Consider the following 27,538-nt stretch of genomic DNA (forward strand, 5'->3'; position numbering starts at 1 on the left):
CCCAGTCATTCCCCTTGCTGGCCAGCAGAGGCCGCCATCCCCGGACTTAAGCATTACATCATCCATCTATACTGATTGGCTGCGTCCGAAACCGCATACTTCCATACTATATAGTACGCTAAAATCAGTATGCGTGCCGAGTAGCATGTCCGAATTCATAGAATTCGAAAATCAGTAGGCGAGAAGTACCCGGATGACTTACTACTTCCGGCGAGATTCTGAAGTGCACATCCCATGCACGCTGCGCTATCCCATAATGCCCCGGGAGCGAATTCATGAATGGAAATGAGGCGACGCAACTGACGCAGGTAGGTCACGTGACCACGACAAAATGGTGGATGTAGTGCGTCCGAATTCCATTCATACTTTTCACATTCATACTGTATAGAACGTACTTTTCTAACGGCCGAGTAGTAGGTTTAAATTCAAATGCAGTACCTACTGAGTAGTAGGTGGTTTCGGATACTGCCATTGTGCACACACCTTAAATTATGTCTTTGCCTCGGAAAGTCGACTTCTCGCGACAGTTTTAATTTTGTTCTGGAGGCTGAAGCCGCGTTCTGCTGCCACACTGGAGACGGGAATTACTAGCGCCACTTCAGCCAGCGCTTTGTAGTTAGGAAACATTTCTCCTTTAGGAAGTGTTTAAAAGTTTGCTGGATTCTCTGAATTTGGGATTTCCCGATCGTGCAAGCACTCATTTCACCGGGAATAAATACTGCAGCACGTGATCCTCCTGCACCAGGGGCGCGGCTGCACCCCTCTGCGTTCAGTAGCGCTCACAACACACTCCAAAACACCTGACTTACTTGCTGCCGCTTGGTTGACCCGTAACAGGCTACAGCCGTCGGCAACTGAGGATTCTTGTCTGTTTGTTCTTCATCGTCCACTGCCCCTGCTGAAAAATCCAGCTTAAACCAGCCTAGGCTGGTTGGCTGGTTTAAGCTGGTCGACAAGCCTGGTTTTAGAGGGGTTTTGGCCATTTCCAGGCTTGTTTCCAGCCATTTCTAGCCTGGTCTTAGCTGGTCAGGCTGGATAATGACTAGCCAAATCCAGCTAAAACCAGCTTGACCAGCCTGGTTTAAGCTGGATATAGCTGGTTTTGGTTGGACTCCCAGCTTGGCTAGGCTGGTCAAGCTGGTTTTAGCTCAACCCAAGCTCATTCTGGAAACGTAGCCCCGCGGACGTTTCTGGAGACCGCGATTTACGTGGCCGGAGGTACGTAAAGGCCGCGTTTGGTTTTTTTCGAGCGAACGCAGCGGGGCGGTGTGGCGCCGCTCCTCCCCTCCTTTTCGCGCTCCTCCCCTCCTTTTCGCGCTCGCCGGCCGACGGCTCGCCTTCGAGTGGAGGGCTTTCCCAACGCAATCAGTTTGTCCGCCTAGCTCACAGCGTTGCGTCGGCGGAGCTGAGGCCCCGGAGGAGGAGGAGGAGCCGGAGCCGGCCGCAGTGGACGACTACCGGGATCGAGTCCGGGGAACATCGGGTTCCGGAAATCAGGTGAGACGAAAAACGGAATCCGGAAAATGAGGGCGAGAACGCGGCGGGATCCGAAAACGAGGTTGAAATCGAAGACGAGGGCTTTTGCTTTTTTTTTTTTTTTTTTCTCCATCCGGCGGCTTTTCGCGCGAGAACGGCACGGGCGCGGATCCGCGAAAACAAAAAAACCGCTCGAATACGTACCTCCCGGGACTTAAATCGCGGTCCGCAGAAACGTCCGCGGGGCTACGTTTCCACAATGAGCCCGGGTTGTTTTAGCTGGTCATCTCCCAGCCTGACCAGCTAAGACCAGGCTGGAAATGGCTGGAAACCAGCCTGGAAAAGGCCAAAACCCCTCTAAAACCAGGGTGGTCGACCAGCTAAAACCAGCCAACCAGCCTAGGCTGGTTTAAGCTTGATTTTTCAGCAGGGGCATCACTTCCTCTTTTTTCACTTTTATTATTAATATTACAACTATTTGGCCATTTAAAGAATCTTCTCACACAGCTGCTGTGACATTTTTGCAACTGTATACACACAGTGTATATTATGCTAAACGGTTAGCATTTTGGCAGATCACTTACTGCACCTTTAAATAAAGAATTCAGAAGTATGCTCTCAATGGCTCTCTCTGACCTGTGCTGTGGTAAGAAAAGGACAAAGCAAGCTGGAGAGAGAGCGAGGTGAGCTCCTGATTGAACAGAATGAGCACAGATGGTCTCCATTACGACTCGTCTGTCTCAATAAGACACAGTCGGATGAGTGTGAAACCCAGCGCACTGCTCCCATACTGAACAGCACCAGCTGACAGACCGGCAGGGCATCATGGGAAAGCAGTCTGCATGTCTGAACAGCTCCATGCAAGGGACACCTTTATTAACCCTTGTGTGCTGTTGGGAAGGTTTTCATCAACTCTGTGCTGATTTTGACTCTTAATTTGGCCACATCTTTATCTGTGTTTCATCAAATGGGATGATTTTTGGTAAAAAATCTTATTTTGACACATATTGTAAGAAATGCTTTGGAATTTTTCAATAACTCAACAATACACTCAAAACTGACTCCCCTTTGGTTATGTTAGGGACTGTTTTTGCCCCATTGACTTTCATTATAATATCATTGTTAGTGTATGTCTATGTTACATATATATATATATATATATATATATATATATATATATATATATATATATATATATATATATATATATATATATGTGTGTGTGTGTGTGTGTGTGTGTGTGTGTGTGTGTGTGTATATATGTGTGTGTGGATGTGTGTGTGTGTGTGTGTGTGTGTGAGTGTGTGTATGTATATATATATGTGTGTATGTATATATACACACATACATACACACATATATACATAAATACATTTATATGTATTTATACACACACACGCACACACACACACATACATACATATATATATATATATGTATATATATATATATATATATATATATATATATATATATATATATATATATATATATATATATATATATATATATATATATATATATATATATATATATTAGGGATGCAACGATTAACCGGTTTCACTATTAACCGAGCTTTAATTCATCACAGTTAATTAATCATAAAGGCTTCTCAGCACCGCGTTTCTGCACAGAACACAACTGCAGCAATTAAACAAAGTTATGCCAACTGTTTGCTAGTTTATACACCGAGACTAATAACCACGCACACTGGATTAATTATGATTGAGGCTATTAACTAAGGCAAGCTCATGCAATTTCATTATTTACAATGGAGGGGTGCACACACGACGCGCTCATGCTTTTCCGGCGCATTAGTTAAGATGGGGGCTTTTGCGACCGTGTGAATTGCAAAACGGCTGAAGTTTGAGGAAGAAGCAATAAAAAGTACACAAGTTTGCAAACCTATTTAAAGTTACAAATATTGGCACCGTTGAGATTGCCTCAGCAACCCTGAACCCTGACACGAAACATCCAATTTCAATAACCTGTTCACACATCACCACACCCGCCCACCTCCAAACACTACTACTACCGATTCCAGTCAGGCACGAGCTACACTAGTTCGCAAAATGGCTAGTTGGAAAGAGGAACAATTTGTTGTTTTTATTGTTGATCATCAGTTACAGTACAAAAAAAGCTTAGTTTCTGGCTTTTACGTGGAGTATAGTGTATGTGTGTGTGTGAGAGTGTAAGAGAGACCTTTGCACACAAATATGTTTGAGACTATCTAAACAAGCAGCTCCGCTGTCAGAACATAGTAAGCAGAGGATGTATTTATGCACACACACTATAATCTGCTGTTTTACTCCATAGACCTCTATATAAAAGCCAGAAACGTCTTTGCACAGGCCTATCTAAAGGGTTAATGCTGCCAACTGATGATCAACAGCAAAAATGACAAATTTGACCTCTTCCCAACAGCGAAAACCAGCAACAATCAAAGAATGCATGATTATGTGCTGTCATGGCTTTGCAATCAGAAAATGCCATTATAATGGAAGTCAATGGGGCAAAAACAGCCCAGAACATAATGAAAGGGTAGACCATTTTGAGTGTATTGAGTTTTCAAAAATTCCAAAGCATTTTCCCAAAATATGTGTCAAAATAAGATTTGTCCTCAAAAATCATTTCATGTGCTGAAACACGAGAAACTATTATATGCTGTCATGGCTATGCAATCAAAACATTTAATTATAATGGAAGTCAATGGGGCAAAAAAATGGTGAAGCTGGTGAAAAGAAATCAGTGATTTTAAACCTGTTTTTTTAAATTCATTTAAAAAATTTTTTTTTATTCACTTACAGTATTTTGGCAGTATTTAGGTTGCTGCTGAAAGTGTTGTTAGGGAGACCAGCAGGGGGCGCTCAACCTGTAGTCTGTGTGGGACCTAATGACGGGGACTCTATACTGCTCAGTGAGCGCCGTCTTTCGAATGAGACGTTAAACCGAGGTCCCTACTCTCTGTGGTCGTTAAAAATCCCAGGATGTCCTCCGAAAAAGAGTAGGGGTTTAACCCCGGCATCCAGGCCAAACCTGCCCACTGGCCTCTGTCCATCATGGCCTCCTAACCCTCCCTATATCATAATTGGCTTTATCACTCTGTCTCCTCTCCACTAATCAGCTGGTGTGTGGTCTGGCGCAAAATGGCTGCGTCGCGTCATCCAGGTGGATGCTGCACACTGGTGGTGGATGAGGAGATTTCCCCCCCATTGTGTAAAGCGCTTTAAGTGCCCAGAAAAGCACTATATAAATGTAAGGAATTATTAGTTATTATTATTATTTGGTTAAGTACATTATTAAAGAGCCCCTATTATGGAAAATGACCTTCCATTGCAGTGTGTAACACAGCTCTTAGTGCACCTTGTTTAAAACTACTGATTCTTTAGCAAAATAGTTGACTCTGAGTCAAATAAACGAATAATATATATATATATATATATATATATATATATATATATATATATATATATATGTATATATATATATATATATAAATATATATATATATATATATATATGTGTGTGTGTGTGTGTATATATATGTGTGTGTGTGTGTGTGTGTATATATATATATGTGTGTGTGTGTGTGTGTGTGTGTATATATATATATGTGTGTGTGTGTGTGTGTATATATATATATGTGTGTGTGTGTGTGTGTGTGTGTGTGTGTGTGTGTGTGTATATATATATATATATATATATAAAAGAATCGAATAAACAAATCGAGTTGTGTTCAGATCTTTTGTTTGATCGCATCGACATCGATACGGTACATCAGTTGTTTTCAAAGTAGGGGTCGGGACCCCCGGAGGGGTCGCCTGGTGATTTCCAAAAATCTATTTATTTTTATTAAACCATAAGAATTACCATATTTTATTCATAACCTACTGAAAAGAAAAAAAAAAATAGTTGTTTATAGGTACTATATACTACTGTATATAGTTACTATAGTAGCTTATAGTCAGGGCCAGACGGAATCTGCGGACGTTTTTTGCTATTTCTGCGGAGAATTTTGGTAAAAATCTGCGGATTTCTGCGGAATTATTTTAGGAGTATCCAGCAGAGTATCATAACTAAAACCATAATATATTAAATAAAAAGTAATAAATTACTGAATAAAAACTGAATAAATTTAGATTTACACATTTGCAAAAAGTAAATAAACATAATTAATGATGGGCTAAAAATCTGCAGAAATCTGCGGAATTCTGTGGAAATTCTGCGGAAAATCTGCGGAATTCTGCGCGCGCAGATTCCGTGTGGGCCTACTCATAGTTACTAGTTCTATTGGATTGTGAACCCAGGGGTAATTTCATTATATTAAAGACACAGCAATAGTGTCAGATGCGGCAGATTGATATTATAACACCAGGTTAAACTTTCAGGCACATTTACAGCACTCACATACATTAAAAAAATTCAACAAAGAATAGACTTGGGTCTATTGGTGTGTGTGTGTGCAGCATTGCATGCAAGGTTTCTGTATGTATAAACACCTCAGAAGATATTGGGGGACACGAGTCACTGGCCTTGTTATTTTGGGGCTCCTGCAGTACATCACCTGTAAGTCATCTCAGGAAATGATCTGATCTGTCTTTAAACATTCATATATTACACGTTGATCGTCTCAGTGTACAGTATGTCAACAACTGTCTATGTCCTGGCTATTTTTAATCCTCCTCAGGAATTTTCTTAACATGCTTCAGTGGTTGTAAATGAGCAATGACATTTTCCTCTGGCTAACAGTGGAGAGAAAGACATAATGAAGAAGACTGAGAGAAAGAGAGAGTGTGAAAGATTGTGTGTGAGAGAGAGAGAGCATGAGTGTGAGTGTGTGTAAACAGTCGCTATTGACCCAGAGAATCCCTTCAATAAGAGCACATCAAATATGAGCCACCGGTTGCCATGGCAGCAGACAAACACCTGCCATGAGTGGCACAGACGAGCACAACACATGCATGAACAAACAAAATCTCACACACACACTAGGCCTGTCACAATCAGAATTTTTTTTGTACGATATATTGTCAGAATATGTTGCGATAAGCGATGTTATTGTCATTTTTAAATCATTTTATGCCACTGATTAATATATAATTGTAATAGCCAATTATGCATAATTCATTTATGATAATAATTTAGTTAAAAAAGGTTAAAACATGATAAAAATTGATATTTAAATATAATAAGAATTCATTGTGATTGTATTATCTAAAATGCATAGTTTAATAATTGATTCAATTTAAAAAAACATTTACTTTGGTATTTTGGCTTACGACAGCAATACGTTATGTTACGTTTAAGTTACGTTAGTCAGATTGCAGTTATGGATGTTGGAAGCAACACAGTTTTTTGACCGAGCTGATCGAGTCTATTGTAACTGTATTTTTGTTTGCATTTCTTCAGTAAACCTTTTTTAAAAGCAGATTCGGTCTTACTCGCGGTTTTGCAAATACTGGTTGTTGGAATAGAAGCTGCACAAGGTGGTACATGAGGATTTGCACAAAAGGTGTGCCACTAATTATTATTACAGCATAATAATGCAAATAGCTATTAACACTTTAAAATACTTCTCATTCTTTAGGTGGATTAGATTCTATAATTTGATGTTAAAAAGGTAAATGTCCTATTATATATACTATTAAATGTCATATTAGGTAAATGTCCAATTATAAACGTTGACAGGTGAGGTAGAACATTGAAATGTCAATGTAAAATGGCTTTAAAGGTGCAGTAGGTGATCTCCCACAATGCTAGCCTGTTAGCATAAATCTCTAAAACACCATCAGTCCCCTGATGTGTAAAGCCACGCCTCCTGAAAACACGAGCTTAAAGATGACATCAGAACCCTCTCTCATGTGTTGAGCTTAGGCTAAAGCTTGGCTGGCGGCGTGCAGGAATTACACTTATTATTCCACTCATTTCTAAGCCATACTTTTATGCTATTTCAGACCGAATATTCAGAGTAGCGGTAAACAATGTAGGGAACGTGTCACAGGTTGTCACTGTTCAAAAATGAACCAATTTGAATATAAAACCATCTTCAGCTCAGTATAGCACGCCAGACAGATTAGCGCTGTTTACTCATGTTTAGTTGTTAAACTAAATATAAATCTACATCATCGATGCTGTGAAAGGACTTTATGAAACTGAAAATAGTCACATCAATCGCCGGGAGATTTCAGTGGCTGAACATCACTTCTGTGCATATAACCCATTAATAACCTGTCTAAGAGAAATACTTCAGCCACGATGTCGTCCTTCCTCCAGCGTGCAAAAGTAACTCCGATATTGATTCAGAATTTTAAAAAAGATTAAATTCACCATGTTTTTACCGCTTGCTCTCGTTCTCTATCATGAACGCGCAGCATGTGTAACAAACGGCAGAGCTGCGTACAAACAGGTGCGCAGTAGCTCAAATCTGCACTTGCTGACAGACAGTTTGAGCTACTTATCAGAATTATGGGAGAATTGGATAACCATTTTTTGGTCTTATACTTTACCCAGAATACAAAAAAACATTCAGATCATTTACTTTAATCATTACTATCAGAATGTGAAGAGACTTTAAACCAGCATAACAAAAACGTTTCTGAAGACAATCACCTACTGCACCTTTAACGTTATTTTTGAATTTGTAAATAAACACTACCTGACAAAAGTCTTGTTGCTTACACAAGTTTAATGAAAAGCAAATACTAACATGACTTCTAGTTGATCATTTGGTATCAGAAGAGGCTTATATGAAAGGCAAAGGCCTCAAGATTACGCTAATTGTACCACAATAAAATACGATCATGCCTTGATTTTTAATGATTTCATTAGGACAGTAAGATCTGACTTTGCTTCGACAAAAGCCTTGTCACTGAACAGAAATAATGTCCAGTATAGAATATGAAGTCATGCTGCAGTGGAAACAGAATGAATATTGTGTCTGACTCCATCATGAGCTTGGAGGACTGCATCCAGACATCTCCGCATGACTCAAATCACTCATTAATAAAGTCATCTGGAATGACAAAGACAGTGTTCTTGCAGGACCTTTGGATTCATCTTCAGTGCCTCCTCCTCCATCTTAACCCTGACATGCTCAATAATGTTCATCTCTGATGACTAGGCTGGCCAATCCTGGAGCACCTTGACCTTCTTTGCTTTCAAGAACTTTGATGTGGAGGCTGAAGTATGAGAAGGAGCGCTATCCTGCTGAAGAATTCACCCTTTCCTGTGGTTTGTAATGTAATGGGCAGCACAAATGTCTTGATACTCAGGCTGTTGATGTTGCCATCCACTCTTGCACACCACCCCATACCCCAGTGTATATTGGAATGGCAATTTATTAATTCATTTATTAATTTTCCTTCGGCTTAGTCCCTTAATTTATCAGGGGTCACCACAGCGGATTGAACCGCCAACTCATCCAGCATATGTTTTATGTAGCGGATGCCCTTGCAGCTACAACCGAGTACTAGGGAACATCCATACACCCTCTCATTCACAAACACACTCATACACTGCGGCCAATTTAGTTTATCCAATTCATCTATAGAGCATATCTTTGGACTGAGAGCGAAACTGGAGCCCCTGGAGAAATACACACAAGAAGGTTGCTGGTTCGAGTCCCAGCTGGTCCATCCCCCTCAGTTCAAAAACAAGACATACATAACAAACAGGAAAGATACATGAGTATTACCACATACCTGTGTAAGCCATATTTTTTGGGTTTCCGTACGGGGTTCCCGGTTGCACTGGACTGTACACCGGGTTCATGGTGGAAGACAGTCTGTTCTTACTGAGAAAGAGAGAGAAAAAGAGAGAGAGGAAGAATAAATACTATGGAAGTCATTGTTTACAGGCTTCCAGCTTTCTTCATCATATGTTCTTCAGCGCTTATAACAGAAGAAAGAATCTTATAAAAGGTGAAAGATGAGTAAACAATAAGCAATTTTTTTTTGGGGGTGAACTATCCCTTTAAAGAGGATCATCAAAAACATGGTTAATAAATAGAAACGTCTTGGGTGGTGTGTGTAAAAAAGCAAACTCTTCTATTGTTAGACTGAACTAGTGATTGGCTGGTTTTGGATGAAGCGGAGGAATCTAATCCTTACAGCAAACTCTGATGGCATTATCAGTCCGTCAGTCAGAGCAACGACAGAAATAGAGGAAGAAAAGCGCATGAATAGGGGAGGATTATGCGTCAGATCTTCTTCCCCGCTGTCGGCCACACACACTTGGGAAACGGGAGACGCTTGTGTTAGCAGGTGTTCAGATGTGAGTGTGTGTCACCAGTGCTTGTGTGTGTGAGGGCGAATGTGCCTGTCGGAAGACGTGATGATTTATGATCGCACGAACACAAGTCTGAAAGATCAAGGTCATGACATTCAACTAGTCAAAAGGAGAAACGCATGACAAATGAAAAAAATGTATACGTATGATAATAACTGTTTAAATTTAGCTCATATAAATTGTTCGCAACCACTTGGTGCATTTCATTTTGTTCTCAAAGGAAGATACTTTGAAGAATGCTGGAAACCTGTAACCACTGCCTTCCATAGTAGGATAAAACAAACACTATGGAAGTCAATGGTTACAGGTTTCTAACATTCTTCAAAGTATCTTCTTTTGTGTTTGACAGAATAAAGAAACTCATATTACTAAATTTAATTAGTTTTATTTAATTCAGCCCAAATAAAATGTTTGGAACCACTTTGTGCATTCCATTTAATTCTTACAAGGTACAAGGTACAATGTTAGAAACCTGTTACTATTGACTTTTATAGTGTTTGTTTTGTCCTACTATGGAGAGCAATGGTTACAAGTTTCAAACATTCTTCAAAGTATCTTCTTTTGTGTTCAACAGTATAAAGAAATAACGATTATATACATACATATATATATATATATATATATATATATATATATATATATATATATATATATATATATATATATATATATATATATATATAATTGTTTCATGTTTCTGATGTGATGTTTAGCAGAGCAAGGACATTTTTCAGTATTTTATAAAAAATTCTTTCAAATTAATTTTTTTCAGTAATTTCTAAAATATTATTATTATTGTTAATATTATAATTTCATGACTACAATAGTATTAGCACCCTTGAGATTTGTTTTCCACTGATTGGCTACAGAACAAACCTGTTGTCCAATGATTTGCCTAATTAATCTTATTAACCTAGTTAAGCCTTTAAATTGGACTTTAAGCTCAACACTAGTGTATTGTATCTATACTGTATATACACTCACGGCCACTTTATTGGTACATCTTACTAGTACCGGGTTAGACCCCTTTTGCTCTTAGAACTGCCTTAATCCTTCGTAGCATAGATTCAACAAGATATAAGAAAATTCCTCAGAGATTTTGCTCCATATTGACATGATAGCATCACGCACTTGCTGCTGATTTGTCGGCCGCACATCTATGATGTGAATCTTTCGTTTTATCACATCACAAAGGTGCTCTATTGGATTGAGATCTGGTGACTGTGGAGGCCATTTGAGTACAGTGAACTCGTCGTGTTCAAGAAACCAGTCTGAGATGATTCACGCTTTATGATATGGCACATTATCCTGTTCAAAGTAGCCATCAGAAGATGTGTACACTGTGTTCATAAACTGATGGACATGGTCAGCAACAATACTCAGGTAGGCTGTGGCGTTGACATGATGCTCAGTTGGTACTAATGAACCCAAAGTGTGCCAAAAAAATATCTCCTACACCATTACACCACCACCACCAGCCTGAGCCGTTGATACAAGGCAGGTTGGATACATGCTTTCATTTGGTCGATGCCAAATTCTGACCCGTCATTCGAACGTCGCAGCAGAAATGGAGCCTCATCAGACCAGGCAATGTATCTCCAACCTTCTGTTGTCTAAATTTAGTGAGTCTGTGTGAATTGTAGCCTCAGTTTCCTGTTCTTAGCTGACAGGAGCGGCACCCGGTGTGGTCTTCTGCTACTGTAGCTCATCCGCCTCAAGGTTGGACATGTTGTGCGCTCAGAGATGCTCTAGATCAAATGAAATACTCAGACCAGCCCATCTGGGACCACGTTCAAAGTCATTTAAATCAGCTTTCTTCCCCATTTTGATGCTCGGTTTGAACTGTAGCAGATCGTCTTGACCATGTCTACATGCCTAAATGCATTGAGTTGCAGCCATGTGATTGGCTGATTAGAAATTTTGCGTTAACGAGCAGTTGGACAGGTGTACCTAATAAAGTGGCCGGTAATGTGTATATATTCATATATAATCAGCATAATTGTTTGGACTTAACAGAAATGTCTACATACTTTAGCTTAATATAATTACTGTTATTTTAACTACAACTATAACCCTAATAACTAGCTATAACTTTTTTTTTTCTTATTTGTACCCCCTTGTCAGAAGCCTAGCTCACAATGACTTTTTTTCACAACCCATTCAATTCCAAATACTAACTTCTAAATTCCCCAAATCATCGTAATGCCACAAAAATGCCTTGCGGTCCAAATCACAGAAATCTCCTGAGCAGGTGAAGCCCGTGAGCTGCTCTGAGAGCAAACAAATGAAGGTCAAAGCAACCCTAAAGGAGAGAAACATGACATCCAGCCCATATATGTAGGTCAGAACGGCACGAACATCAATGTCACACACGCGCACGCACACACACACACACACGCACACAAACACAGACATGGTGGAAGGTGCTGAGCACGAGACTGACCTCTTCACGCTCTGACTGCTGTCTGTTGGGTACAGAAAACTGAATTTGTCAGTGGAATGCCCGCTTGCCATTCTCAGTGAAGGAAAGGCAAATGAAGGAGGTAGGAAGAATGGATATGCAAATCTGGAAATGACAAAAAAAGAAGGAAACAAACAAAAACGAGAGCAGGTCATGATTAAAAAGGCAAACCATCAGGCACAAGCACAGCAGAGCAAAGCAACATAAAGCAAGCAAAGCGAGAGACAGAGAGAGAGAGACATACAGTTGAAGTCGGAATTATAAGCCCTCAGGAATTATCTGTATATTTATTTCCCTAATTTACATGTAACGGTAAGTTGACAGTACATAATATTTGACTGGATATTCTTCAAGATACTAGTATTCAGCTTAAAGTGACATTTAAAGGCTTAACTAGGTTAGTTAGAGTAAAGTTAGGGGAATTAGGCAAGACAAACATTGACATGAGGGTTAATAATTTTGACTTCAGCTGTACATACAGTGACGAGCAGCAGAAAGCAAACCTTCACACACTGATGGACAGATCAGCATGAGGTGGAGAACGGAAACAAGCGCTGGATCTGAGCAGTGTTTGGTGAGCGTTTATCGCGTGCATGCGAGTTCAGCTGCGGTCAAATGCACTTAGCGTCATGTCCTTTAATAAGACGCTTATTTCATCAGCACACAGAGAGGTTGAAAAAAGGGATATGAGCTGCATTTCACGTTATTTCATATTAAGGTTAATCGGGTTGCCATGTCTGAAGATTTACCACAAAAATTGGGCCTACTTTTAACCCCTTTCGGCTTTTTGAATTTTTATTTTAAACATTTATTTGACCACCCTACTGAAAAAAACAGCTTAAACCAGCCTAGGCTGGTTGGCTGGTTTTAGCTGGTCGAACAGGCTGGTTTTAGAGGGGTTTTGGCCACTTCCAGGCTGGTTTCCAGCCATTTCCAGCCTGGTTTAAGTTGGTCAGGCTGGGAGATGACCAGCTAAAACCAGCTTGACCAGCTTAAACCAGGCTGGTCAAGCTGGTTTTAGCTGGATTTAGCTGGTCATTTTCCAGCCAGACCAGCTAAATCCAGGCTGGAAATGGCTGGAAACCAGCCTGGAAATGGCCAAAACCCCTCTAAAACCAGGCTGGTCAACCAGCTAAAACCAGCCAACCAGCCTAGGCTGGTTTAAGCTGGATTTTTCAGCAGGGCAGAAATGATTCATATTCTCTCTAACAGAAGTGTCCAGGCCCAAATGGGCATCAAGACAGACTTTACACCAGTGGTGGGCAAACTTTTTAGACCTGGGGGCCACATCAAGTTTTGCAAACCAAGTGAATGGCCACAGGTCAAACCCTTCAAAACAAACTTCTATGTATAGTGGCAGTATGCAAGGAACATGTAATATCGCACAGAAACGTGTCACATTAGCACACATTTTTTTAATAGTTATTATTGAGTCATATTTACAAGTCAAATTAATTTGCACTGCTATTTATATTTACTTATCAATAATCTTAAAGCAATAAAATATTCTCACATAAAATATATTAATAGTCATGTAAAAAAATTTACAGTGGAGAATAGAAAAGATATTGTCTGATAGAAAAAATCTCATATTAACACGTTAAAAATAATTTAAACGTTTGCGTGAAAAATGCCGACTTAGCTTGTGGTCTTTAAAAACAGCAATACTTTCTTGGCATATTAGACCTACCGCTTTTCTGTCCGATATTGGTGAAGAAGTATTTTGTTGTCCATTCTTCCTTAAACACGACATTTAGAGTCAGTTGTTTTTTGGCCTGACTCAGTCAGTAAGTGCATTTTAATATCCGTGATGGTGTTCTAATTCTACTGGTTGCTCTAACTGTACCACGTGCAATACTGCCATCAAATGGCGCCCACTTGTATTGCATCAATAATTTACAAATTCTGAAACCAAACCGTTAAGCCTGGTTTATACTTCTGCGTCAAGTGACAAGCGTAACCCACGTCGCATGCAATGCGCGTAGCTGTGCATTTATACTTCTGCGCGCTGTCAGTCTGCATTTACACTTCTGAAACGCTAGTTGGCAGTGAGGTGTTAATGTTCCTCTGTGTCGAGTTTCTTCGTTAGTGTTTGGTTTTTTCTGAACGCTTCCTGAATGTACAAGTGGCTCAAACTCGCTCATTTTGAGGCAGGAACCGGCGGACATGCAACAACTTTAACTGTGAGGTAAACACAAAACTTTCCATCCGGAGCTCCTTCACGGGACTTTACACTTGTAAACAATCGCTCCATCAGGCTCGCGCCACTCGCATGGCTTTCAGTCCCAGCCTGACTTGTCAGCACCACCAAGCCGACTAATCACAGAGCTTGCAATACGCGTCATTGAGATGTGTGGTTACATTTTTTAAGAGGTGCACGTCAGCAACGCCACCATGCGTCAACGCGTAGGCTGCGCCGTAGCTTACACGTGCGCTCGACGCAGAAGTATAAATCAGCCTTTACTCAGAAGCTTGTGGCCAGTATAAAAGTGTTTAACAGGCCGTATATGGCCCACAGGCTGTACTTTGCTCACCTCTGCTTTACACTTTGAAAAAATCCTTGAATTTTGTCTCATTTCTAGTCCAAATAAATGTGGACATATATGCGAGAGGATATCATGTATTCTGGAAGTGTACAAAAAGGAGCACCTGATTGTGATGAACATTGTCTGATGAAGAGCCGGGTGGCTCGAAACGTTACACGCTTTGTGTCAGCCTTTTTAATTTAATAAATTTGTATTTTTGGAGCCTTGGTGTTGCCGCCTTTGATTAACATTTAGTCTAAATATCCAAAAATTCTTAAATCAAGAAGCATTTTCTATATATATATATATATATATATATATATATATATGTATAATTTTATATATATATATATGTATAATTTTATATATATATATATATATGTATAATTTTTTTTTTCTATATACAATTCTATAGATATATTATTTCCTTATTTTCAGAAATATTGTTAGAACAAGAAAATCTGCCATTGGAGTAAGCAAAATAATCTTATTTCAAAGCGAAAACAAAATTATTTTGCCTTTTTAATTAAAACTTAAATGTTTTATTTGTCTAGAAAATGTTTCTTGATATTTAAATTTTTTTAAAGTTAAATTTCTATTTATTTATTTTTTATTTTTTTGCAGTGCAGGACAGCTTGCACCTTAAGAACACTCAAAAAAGATTACAAATTATAGAATAATATTAACCTTAGCAAAAAATGTGTGTCATTTAAAAAAAAAAAATAATTGTTTTATCCCAACTAAAACCAAACTAAAGGATTAAAACTATAAGATTTTATCAAAAAGACAAATATTTTACTGTAAATATTATTAAATATTAAAATATTAAATACTGTAAACAATATAACAATTTAAATGTAAGTAAAACTTTTATTCTATGTATGGGATTAATGGGCTAACAAATTTCCATTGATCTATTGATATTTAAGAACTCACAGTAGAATCATCCTGTATAGAATCTGTACTCTTATTCTGGAGTAATAATCAAGGAGCTGCAGCAGGCACTATGATATTACGCAGCACCTGAAAATAGTCCCCAGCTGAATAACTAAGTAACTGCGTAATATCATTGCACCTGCTTCAGCCATGGTCCAGCAGCAAAGCTCCTTAATTATTATGCCAGAATGAGAGTATAGAACCATTCAATGTGGTCATGTCATTGGCCCATAAACATTTCCTGCTTGTAAACAAACTATTTCTTAACTGTAAAAAAAGGCAATTCAATCACATCTTAAATGTTAAAACAGCTGTCATAACATTATTTATCAATATTCTCAGAAGCTATAGGAATTAAAAATGTAAACAGGAAATACGTTGGGAGTACTGTTTTTGTTTACATCTCTTAAAATGTATTATAGTTCCAAGCCAAATCAGTTTCAGAAAATAGCAACATTTTTTTTTTTCTGTCAGACTTATTCCATGATATAAATAAAAAAAGGTGTCAAGCTTGAAATAGTGACATGCATTTTTGAGTGAGATGCAAATGGTCTAGTCCAGTGGTTCTCAAACTGTAGTACGCAGGCTTACTTCTAGTGGTACGTGGAGGAATGAAATGTCATGTACATGCTACATTTATTTCAAAATTTATAAAAAATGATGTATATAATATGCCATAAATGACGTATAGCCTATATTTTTGAGGTAATCTGCCATGTTTTTTTTAACTGTGCAGAGTTGTTGCTGCTTTACTGGGCCTATTACGCGACTGTATTTCAATACTGCTCAATTTGGTGGTACTTGGAGAGTTTGAGATCCACTGGTCTAGTCTGATTCAATGATTTATGCAAAGCTTAAAAATGGTAAAACTCAATAGTTCCTCTCTAGGAGAGTTGTAAAATGAGTCTATATATACTCAAGAACAGTCACCAACATCTTGGTTGGCCTCAAAGAGAATAAATCAACAGCAAATTACAATTTCTGCGAGAACCATCCCTTTAAATACCGCCATCAAAATCACACCATCACATGCACAATCAGTATGTCAAATGCTAAATAAATATTTAACTGCTACCTTGCCAGTTAACACAGTCTTCACACTGCCAGTAATCATGCATAATGTCCACACACTTTCTAATAAAACGTAATTATGAAGGTTATACCGGGATACAATGTTAGTATTAGTTCTACTGTAATAGATCTGACAGCAACTTAACTTTTGAAAATCACATCTGCCCTGTCACAAAAACAGCCTTCGTGCATCTCAGTAATCTTGCTAAGCTAAGAAACATGCTATCTATCTCAGAAGCAGAAAAGCTAGTCAATGCTTTTATGACCTCTAGATTAGATTACCATAATGCTTTGTTCGCTGGTTGTCCAGCATCTTCTATTAACAAACTTCAGTGCAAAATCTTCGAAAGCATTTTCACGAACATTAACATCTCATGTTCAAATACATTATGAACAGCAGCTAAGTTCATTCTTCTCTACGCTCTTTATTTCCAACTGCAAACGTCCATCCTGAGGCCCCTAAATATAATAAAAAAATATATATATATAATAAAAAAAAGTCGCTCAAACAGATTTAAGACCTTTGAAGAGATGAGAACAACCATCCTAGGACTTCAAGGACAACACATACACTTAATACACTTCACTGAACTGCTGCTTTGAAAAAAACATTAATTGTGAAAAGTGCTATACAAATAAACTCAAATTGAACTGAAGTAACAATGCGTGCTCTACATTGCTTATGCAACCTCATTAAGCAATCTGATAGCGCCCTCTAGTGAAGGTGCCTGTCGTCCCCTCAGGTGAACATCAGGGCTGGTTAATGGAGAACTGAAGTGACATGCAGCAGGTTTGATGGTGCTTTGTGCATGTTGTTTTGTGTTCGCTGAGCTGCTGCTGTTCTGCAGAGCAAGAGTCATTAATCAGGCCAGGACAGGAGGGAGGATCACCTTGAGCTGCTGGAGGATGAAGGTGACCCTTGATCACCCCTCCCTCTTTCTCTCTCTCTTTCTCTCTGCACTAATGTCTTTCTCAGTAGGCCAGTATGATTGATGTCATAATGAACAATGTACAGATGTTAAGTGGGAAATCTACAGAAAAATGTATTCAGAAATATAGCTGCAAGCAGCAATTAAGGGGCCAAGCACTTTTGGCCAAAAGGTGGCGCTGCTCCAGAAGTTTTTGAAGACTATTAGGGCATGGGGTTGAATCATACCATGTTTTGTAATGATATCTGAATATGTTGGTAAAATATAGCATTTTTGGCCAAAAATCGAAATGGGCGACACCCAAAATGGCTGACCTGTGAAAATCAGACATCATTCGACTCGACATGCTCTGCCGAATGTAATGAGACCAGTTTTATGAGCTTCGGACAAAAGGTTGAGACGTTATAAACCAAAAAAACAAGTATTTTGTATCTCCGGACTACTAGGGGGCAGTGTGCCGAAACTCCGAATATAACCTTAGACCCCAGTTGTCATAACACACACCAGGTTTGGTGTGAATCGGTGAATGGGTTACGGAGATATCGCCTCAAGTACACTTTCGCAAGTTCTTCGTTAAATTTAATCGCAAGTTAAACAAAAACGGTTGGTCTAATCAACTTGAATTCTGTAACTTTTGGTTGGCATGGTCTGTAGATCATGTGATTCAATTTTGGTGAAAATCGGAGAAACGGCCTAGGACTAGGTTGATCAAATAGGTTTTTGAATAATTTAAAATGGCGTGAATAAAATCACGACGGAAATGACGTCATAGGGTTTGAATCGGTTTGAATCGTACTGAGCCAAGGAATTAGAGGAACCATTCGGTTCCAAAGTTATCATGATAAACATACACGAAAGTTTGGACAAGTGGTGGCGCTAGAGAGTTTGATTTTGAGACTTCATATTTGGTCTGATTAATGTTAAGTCTGTCCTCTATCATTGTGCCAAATTATACAACTATCCCGCATATGCCTATATGGGCTGCCATTCAAATCCGGCGGAAGAAACGGAAGAAGAATAATAATAATAGGAACGCTAACGAAAGCAATAGGTGCCTACGCACCTATGGTGCTTGGCCCCTAACAAGTCCGGCTGTGACAAAATCGACTGCTTTGGTGATCTTAAAATCTAAATTTGCAACAAAAAAATTTAAATGATTAAATTGACATAACATATACAGTTGATGTCAAAATTATTACTCCTCAAGTGAATTGTATTCCTTTATATTTTCAAAATATATTAGTTGGTAGAAATTAGTTATTAAAACTATTGGGCTCTATTTTAACGATCTTGGCGCAAAGTCTAAATCGCAGTGCGCCAAAGCAATAATGGTTTGTCCAAATCCACTTTTGCTACAGAAAAATACGCTCTGCGCCGCCGCATGGTCAAACAGGGTTGTGCTTATTCTCTTAATGAGTTATGGGTGCGTTTGGAGAATAAACCAAATTTCATCTCGCGTTCTCATTTGCCATTTAGAAGGCGGATTTTGTAAGTGTAAAAACCGAACGCCTCACTAGCGAGAAAACAGCTAAACAGACCATCTTCAGCGAGAAAATGAGAGATGAGCCTCCTCCAATTAGCCTCTCTACTTTTACTTTCACTTTCTCTTTCTTGCTTTTGTGGATAAGGAAACGGTGTTGTACTTACTCTACTGAAGACATCCATCAGCCTACATATTTTATTTAGTTTGTTAAGTGCAATTATTTGTTTCAAAACTATTTCTAAATTCAGTTCTAACCTCCAGCAAACTAATAAATGAACAATAATAACGAAGTGTGCTCATGCAACTGAGTTATATCCAAACACACATGCCCTATATGGTCCAAAACCTGAATGGTGGGCAAATATAAGCTTGTTTTTAATAAAACAAATGTAAATATTCATATGATAAATGCTAAGACTACAACTAATATTTTTTTAAAATACTAATTGTCAGTGGTTTTTATATTTATGTTGAAAATTATAATTTTTATAAAGATATTTGCGTATTGCGGTACATCCTGCGTGTTTTAAGCAATGTGTAACAAGCCGAACAACTGACGTGCTCTGCGCTGGACTTTAGACCTGCTTTCAGCTTTTCAGCTCAAAACAGCAAGCGCCAACAATGTGCCTTAACACACCTCTTTTCTAGACCAGCATACCCATGAGTCCACAAAGTGGTTCAAATGGATTTGCTATTTAAGCAACGTGCCAGAAAGCGGAATATTATGTTTGCGCTGGTCTGAAAATAACAACATATCGGGGCAAACATGTCTTACACCTTATTGAGCCGGGTGTATGATGGGGCCCATTATGTTTAAAAATGAGTTGAAAAACTTCTCTGTGTTAAGCAACAACCAGAAAATATTTGCAAAAACTATTAAAATTTCACAGGAGGGCTAATTATTTTGACTAGAACTGCGCATAAAACAACAACGTCAGCATTTAAAAAAAAACAAACAACCAACAGAAATATCTATAACACACGCAGACATGAATAAACCTTCATACTCTGTAAAAATAATGCCACACAGTCAATTTGTGTTGAGGCAGCATGGGAGAATTGTAACCCAGGCTCATTCTGATTTCTAGAGAGCGTAAAAGACATCCGAGGAGCTTTGTTTGCTTTATCAGATCTCAAATTGACTGACCAACCCTCCTCCTTCCTTAAACCCAACCAATAGGGGTTTCAAAAGCACCCCCAATAGTGGTTGACCCGCCCACCCACTTCCCTAAATGCAACCGACAGTGTTTTCAAAAGAAATCCAGAAAAATAAAAAAAAATATTCGCCTGATCTTTTATCATGTTTTCATATTTTACCACATTCTCACCCTGTTATTTACTTGTGTATTTTATTTTTTGGCTTTTGTTTTTGTCACACTTTCAGGAACCGTTCTTCGCTAAACTTGATCAACTCTGCTCCACGTCACAAGTCCGCCAACGCACATGGCAAGCCACTGGACAAACTGGTAACAGCGGGAAAGCCGTCCAAACGGAAGAAAGTGCTCAGCTAGTAGTGCAAAAAGGAACAGCGTTATACTGCCCCATAGTGTTCATTTTAATAAATAAGTTCCTCTGGCTACATATTTTGCAATCTCCAGAAATGTATATAGGGCTACATTTTCAGAATGAGTTGACTCAGGACCAAGTTGCCTCCAAAAAACCCTTCAGAACTGTGTTGTTTAAACTCATTTTAAATAAGTACTTTGAACAGCAACCGTCTTTTTTTGTGTGTATGTCTCAATGAGCACAAACTCCGCCATTACACAGGCGAGCTCATTATCCCGAGCAGGTATTATTGATGCTTTATGTGCGCTTCTACAAGCCGAACACGCACATCAGCTCATCAAGGGTGGAGAATGAGCTAGTGAGAGCACACACGGGTAACTAACCAGCATTAAACAGCACCAGACTGCCCTTCCAGCGTCCCTGAAGAGTCATTCACCGGGGAAGAACTGCAGACTGATAGCAGCAGACTGCTTTAATGCTCAGCGGAGCCCATAAACACACATCCACTGATATTAATGCATGCAGACGAACGAGAGAGAGAGAATATGAGAGCAAGAGTGAGACTTACAGACGGTCGTATTGAACACATTAAAGATCACGTGACATTTTAATAATGTTTAATAGATCCAACACATTCCTATTGTGAAAATTTCTGGTGTGTTTTCAGCATGTTATTCAAAGATATTTGTTTGGTTTGTTATATAAAAAAAAATTTTGATTTAAAAATTTATAATTTATTCATTAAGACCATTATAATATGCCTGCAAATCCAAACACTTTTTAATAATACATAACTTTTTGGTAATTTTTGCTGTATTTTCAGCAAGTTTTTTAAAACTGTTTTGTTTGTTATTAATAATGATAATTATAACAATATTGCAAAAAGCTATATTGTAAAGCTGTCAATTACCATTTTTCTAAGTATACAAAATATAATATAACAACAACAATAATAATAATAATAGTAATAATGTCCCATATTTACATTTCAAGATTTTCTCCATTCATTCATTCTGCTTATTCTCTATTCCAGAGGTTGCCACAATGGAATGAACTGCAAACTATTCCGGCTTATGTTTTACACAATTTTATATTATTATTATTATTACATTTGTATTAAATGCCATATTTTTACATATTTTAATAATGTTTCTATTTAATATATTTAAATAATAGTTAAATAATATATATAATATATAATAATATATTTTATCTTAATATAAAATATAAATAAAAATATTTATCTTGCAATATTTTTTATTTATTTAAACAACAGTTTAATAAACAGATTTTATTATTTTAACTTATATTATTCTTCTTATAATTTATTTTTATTAAATATTAAATAGTTATATTGTAATAATGTTTTTTTATATATTTAAATAATAGTTTAATAAATATGTGATTTACATTATTATTATTATTATTATTATTATTATATTTTTATTTAATATATTTTATACTGTAAAACTGTTTTTGATAAATATATTTAAATAATAGTTTAATAAATATTAGATTTCATTATTTTTATTTATTATTATTATTATTATTATACTTTTATTAAATATGATATTTTTATATTGTTATAATGTTTTTGTTTAATATATTTAAATAATGGTTTAATAAATATTATACTTGGTTAGGTAAATTTGATATTATTGGTTATTTATTTATTAACTTTTCTTCGGCTTGGTCCCTTTATTCATCGGGGTCGCTCTAGCAGAATGAACTACAGTATTCCAGCATATGTTTTATGCAGCGGATGCCTTTCCAGCCGCAACCCAGTACTTTGAAACCCATACACTTTCTCATTCACAAACGCACACACTACGACCAATTTAACTTATTCACTTCACCTATAGTGCATGTCATTGGACTGTGAGGGAAACCGGAACACCCAGAGGAAACCCACGCCAACATGGGGAGAACATGCAAACTCCACACACAAATGCCAACTGACCCAGCCGGAACTCGAACCAGCGACCTTCTTGCTGTAAGGCAACAGTGCCTAGCTTTTTTCTGCACCCAATACTAATTATACTAATTGGAATTTAGAAACAACACTATCATCTTCAGAACATTGTACATCTAAGCAACAAAATAAATCATGTATTATTCTGAAAAGCCTAGATTCAATCCGAAAATGCTGACTGCATCTTTCCTCACCTGCGCTCTCTTTCTGCCTGACTTTCAGTATCTCTATCTTTCTCTCTAAGCAGATCAATATCTCCTCCATTCCAGCATGTTTCCTCCTCCTCTTTGCTCAATCTCTATGAATAAGGCTGCTTTTTCTTGATGATGGTGAATGTGAGCACACTGCAGTGCCCTTGAGCGTGTCTCTCCCTCATGCACAACACACACTTATTCTGCTGCTGCTCTTATGTAACTCGCTGCTCTTTATAAGATGTTGTTGAAAGGTGCATTGCATAGAGCTCATTATATTTGCCCTGCAGCAACACAGAACAATGGGGGGAAATCCAGATGAAAAATCAACCTGAGCGCCAATGCATTCATTACAGCTCAATGCTGCTATAATATCCAGGATGATGATGATAATTATGATGAGTCTGGGATTTATTTGAGGATTCAGCATTGAACAATAGAAAGCAAATTAAGGAGTTATGTTTGAAATGCACTCTGAGTACATTTAATAATTATTATTAATAATAATAATAATAATAAATAATTAATTAAAATAGTAAATATAATATTTATTAAACTGATTTAAATATATTAAATAAAATATTACAATATAAAATATGACATTTAATAAAATATAAAAATGTTAATATAAAACTAAAATAATAAAATATAATAACTGATAAACCATTTTAAAATAAATTAAATTAAAACATTATTGTAATGTAAAAATATAATATTTAATCAAATATAATAATAATACCAATAATAATAATACTATAAAATTAAAATAATAAAATATATTATTTTTAAACTATTATTTATATATATTAAATAAAAACATTATTACAATATAAAATATATATTTAAAAATATATAATATTAAAAAATAATAAAAATATAATAATAAAAATAGTATAAAATTTTAATATTTTGAAAATTAAAATTTAAATAAAATTAAAATAAATTAAATAATTTGTTATTAAAATATATTAACCAAACATTATTACATTATAAAAATATATAATATTTAATAAAAATATAATTAAAATATAATAATAATAAAAATAATAATATAAAACTAAAATAATAAAACATACTTATTAAACTATTATTTAAATATATTTAATAAAAAATACAATATAAAATATGATATTTGATAAAATATAATAACAATATAAATAATTTAAAATTAAAATAATAAAATCTAATATTTATTAAACTATGATTTAAATATATAAACATAAAACATTACAACAATATAAAATATAATATTTAAAAGTATATAATATAATAATAAGTATATAATAATAATAATAATAATAATAATAATAATAATAGTAATAATAATAATCTAAAATTAAAATAACAAAAATATGTTTATTAAACTATTATTCATATACGTTTAACAAAAACGTTTTTACAATATAAAAATATAATATTAAATAAAATATATTTTTAATGACTATTAAAAATATAATTGAGTCAAAAATACTATTAATAAGCATTTTATTTCAATACAATTAATAATAATAAAAACACAATTAAAAACAGTTTAGAACAGAATCACATTTCAGATTTTTTATTATAATTGATTTTTTGTCTTTGAAAACACATGAGGCAGCAGCTCAGGCCAGTGGAGGATTTCCCTGCTGAGTGGACAGAGAGAGTATATCTGAGGACACACACACATGCTGACAGACACACATACATAAACACGCGCACTCTCTGTCTCTCTCCCGCACGCACACATTCGCCGCACTCACAAACACACTAACAGACACACGCACACGCACACACACACACACACACACACACACACACACACACACACACACACACACACACACACACACACTGACAGACAGACAGACACACAAATAAACATACACAAATGTGCACTCTTTCACACACACAAAAAAACACACTCTCTCTGACCCTGCAATGACCCCTGCCCTAGGATGGTGATGATGTCATAGTGAACCCTGAAGCACATCATCATCATTATCATCATCATCATCATCATCATCAGTGTTCAGACATCAGCTGGATTTGCTGTGATTCTCTGCACTGAACAACAGCAGTGAACAACAGAGACGGCCAGATTGTGTTGATCAAAGCTCCACTGGCTTCTGCTGCTTACTCAGAGCTTTCATTCAGTTAAAGATGCTCAGTGACAGTTTTACTTTGTCCATTCAGGACACTGTATTACATCAGGCTTCTACAGCTCGTCAGATTTCACAGCTCAGGTGCATTCATTCAGTACATTTATTTCAATTCTTTTTTTTCTTTTACTCACAAAGGCAGCACTTTTTTTAAATCATTATTTCATGCATTTTATTTTGAAAGAAATGTTGAAAATATTTAGTATTTATGTTTATTATCTATGTATTTACATTGAATTAAACCCTTTTTTAATTCAAAAACTTGTCAAATGATTCTTTCAAATGATCTTGGATACAAGAGATTTTATTATTTAATTTTTTTAAATTCGATTTTATTTAATCTTATTTTATCGTATTTTATTTTATGTGGAGTTTGCATGTTCTCCCCACATTTGCATGGGTTTCCTCCGGGTGCTCCAATTTCCTCCACAGTCGAAACACATGCGCTATAGGTTAATTGGGTACGCTAAATTGTCCGTAGTGTATGAGTGTGTACGGATGTTTCCCAGAGATGGGTTGCAGCTGGAAGGGCATCTGCGGCGTAAAACATGTTGGATAAGTTGGCGGTTCATTCCGCTGTGGCGACCCCAGATTAAAAAAGAGACTAAGCCAAAAAGAAAATGAATGAATGAATATTTCATCTTATTTTTTATTTTATTTTAATCTAATCTTTTATTTTATCTTATTTTATCATATTTTATTTTATTTTTATCTTTATTTTATTCTATCTTATTTTATCTTATTTTATTTTATCTTATTTTATTTTATCTTATTATTCCTTTATCTTATTTTATTTTATCTTATTTTATTTTAATTTATCTTATTTTATCTTTATTTTAATTTATTTAATTTCAAATTATATGTATTTTATTTATCTTATTTTAATTTTAAACCAACATTATTTTATTTAGTTTTTTTATTTTATCTTATTTTATTTTTTCTTTATTTTAATATATGTTATTTTATTTTATCTCAAATTACTGCATACTGGGGCATTATAATATAATATAATATAATATAATATAATATAATATAATATAATATAATATAATATAATATAATATAATATAATATAATATAATATAATATATAATTTGAGCCCAGGCTGGGTCAGTTGGCATTTCTGTGTGAAGTTTGCATGTTCTCACTGTGTTGGCGTGGGTTTTCTCTGGGTGCTCCGGTTTCCCCCACAGTCCAAACACATGCGCTATAGGTGAATTGGGTAAACTAAATTGTCCATAGTGTATGTGTGTGAATAAGTGTGAATAGGTGTTTCCCAGTACTGGGTTGCAGCTGGAAGGGCATCCGCAGTGTAAATCATATGCTGGATAAGTTGGCGGTTTTTCCACTGTGGTGACCCCCGATTAATAAAGTAACTAAGCCGAAAGAAAATGAAACGAAAGGAACTGCATACTTAAAGTGATATAATAAGATCATATTTGAAGTGATCAGATAATATCACAGCTACTATCTGGTTTTCATGGTTTCTACATATTTAGGTTTTCAGATGTATGCAGATTAGTAAACGTTTCCTCAGTCTAACACAGATTTTTGTAACTAACTTGAGTATCTGCATTAAAGTCAGGATGAAGACACTATCTTTGATTTCTGTGTGGTGGCCCTGAGGCGAACACCTCTCTCTTTTCTTCTGCTCAACAGCAAAACACACTGAATTAATGATGGCCTCCAAAAACAGCTCAGAAGAGCCTGAGGACGACTGTGGGGATGATATAACTGATTGATACTTCAACAGAACGGCATGACTTTATTACTGGTTTTAAGGTGCATTTCACAGCATTAAAACACACAAATGTACTCGGAAACACTTCAAAAACATTCTAGTTACACTAGACCCAATCCCAATTTTACCCCTTAGCCTTTCCCCTTACCCTTTGTTTTGCGCGCTCTTGCGAAGGGGTGTCCCAATTCTCTTGAGCTTGAAGGCGTAGGGCTAAAGGCTGATTTATACTTCTGCATCAAACGGCGGTGTATGCTACGGCGCTGACGCATAGCCCTTCGCCGTGGCCGTCGGCGTTGCTGACGTGCACCTCTCAAAAAATGTAACTACACGTCGCAACAACGCGTAGCGCAAGCTCTGTATAAATGCACAGCTGCGCACGTTGCCTGCGACGTGAGTTAAGCCTGATTTATACTTCTGCGTCAGGTGAGCGGCGTAACCCACGGTGCATGCAACGCGCGTGGCTGTGCATTTATACTTCTGCGCGCTGTCTCTGTTTGTCTGCATGAACACTTCCGAAACACTAGTTGGCAGTAAGGTGTAAATGTTCCTCTGTGTCGAGTTTCTTCGCTGTTGTTTTGCTTTTCCTGAACACTTCCTGGATGTACAAGTGGCTCAAACTCGCTCATTTTGAGGCAGGAACTGGCGGACGTGCAGCAACTTTAACTATGAGGTAAACACAAAACAAAACTTTCCATCCGGAGCTCCTTCACGGTACTCCACACTTGTAAACAATCGCTCACGCCATTTGCGCGGCTCTCGGTCCCGCCCAGACTCGTCAGCGCTACTAAGCCGACCAATCACAGGAGCTTACGCTACGCGT

The 27,538-nt window shown here is 36.8% G+C and overlaps 1 protein-coding gene across 4 annotated transcripts in view; it reads right to left on the reverse strand.

The window, feature by feature from the left end:
- Positions 1-27,538, reverse strand: part of fam168a (family with sequence similarity 168 member A) — a 100,382-nt gene that overhangs the window by 36,294 nt on the left and 36,550 nt on the right. For 2 of the 4 annotated variants that reach the window (XM_005173612.6, NM_001045470.2), the window contains 2 exon segments: positions 12,206-12,328; positions 9,177-9,268 (listed from right to left, as the gene is read on the reverse strand). In XM_005173612.6, the coding sequence (XP_005173669.1) occupies positions 9,177-9,268; positions 12,206-12,276 (163 nt within the window). In that variant the 5' untranslated portion in view covers positions 12,277-12,328. 4 annotated transcript variants of the gene reach the window in all.

The sequence above is a fragment of the Danio rerio genome, chromosome 18, assembly GCF_049306965.1.
Source record: "Danio rerio strain Tuebingen ecotype United States chromosome 18, GRCz12tu, whole genome shotgun sequence".
NCBI classification, from domain to species: domain Eukaryota; kingdom Metazoa; phylum Chordata; class Actinopteri; order Cypriniformes; family Danionidae; genus Danio; species Danio rerio.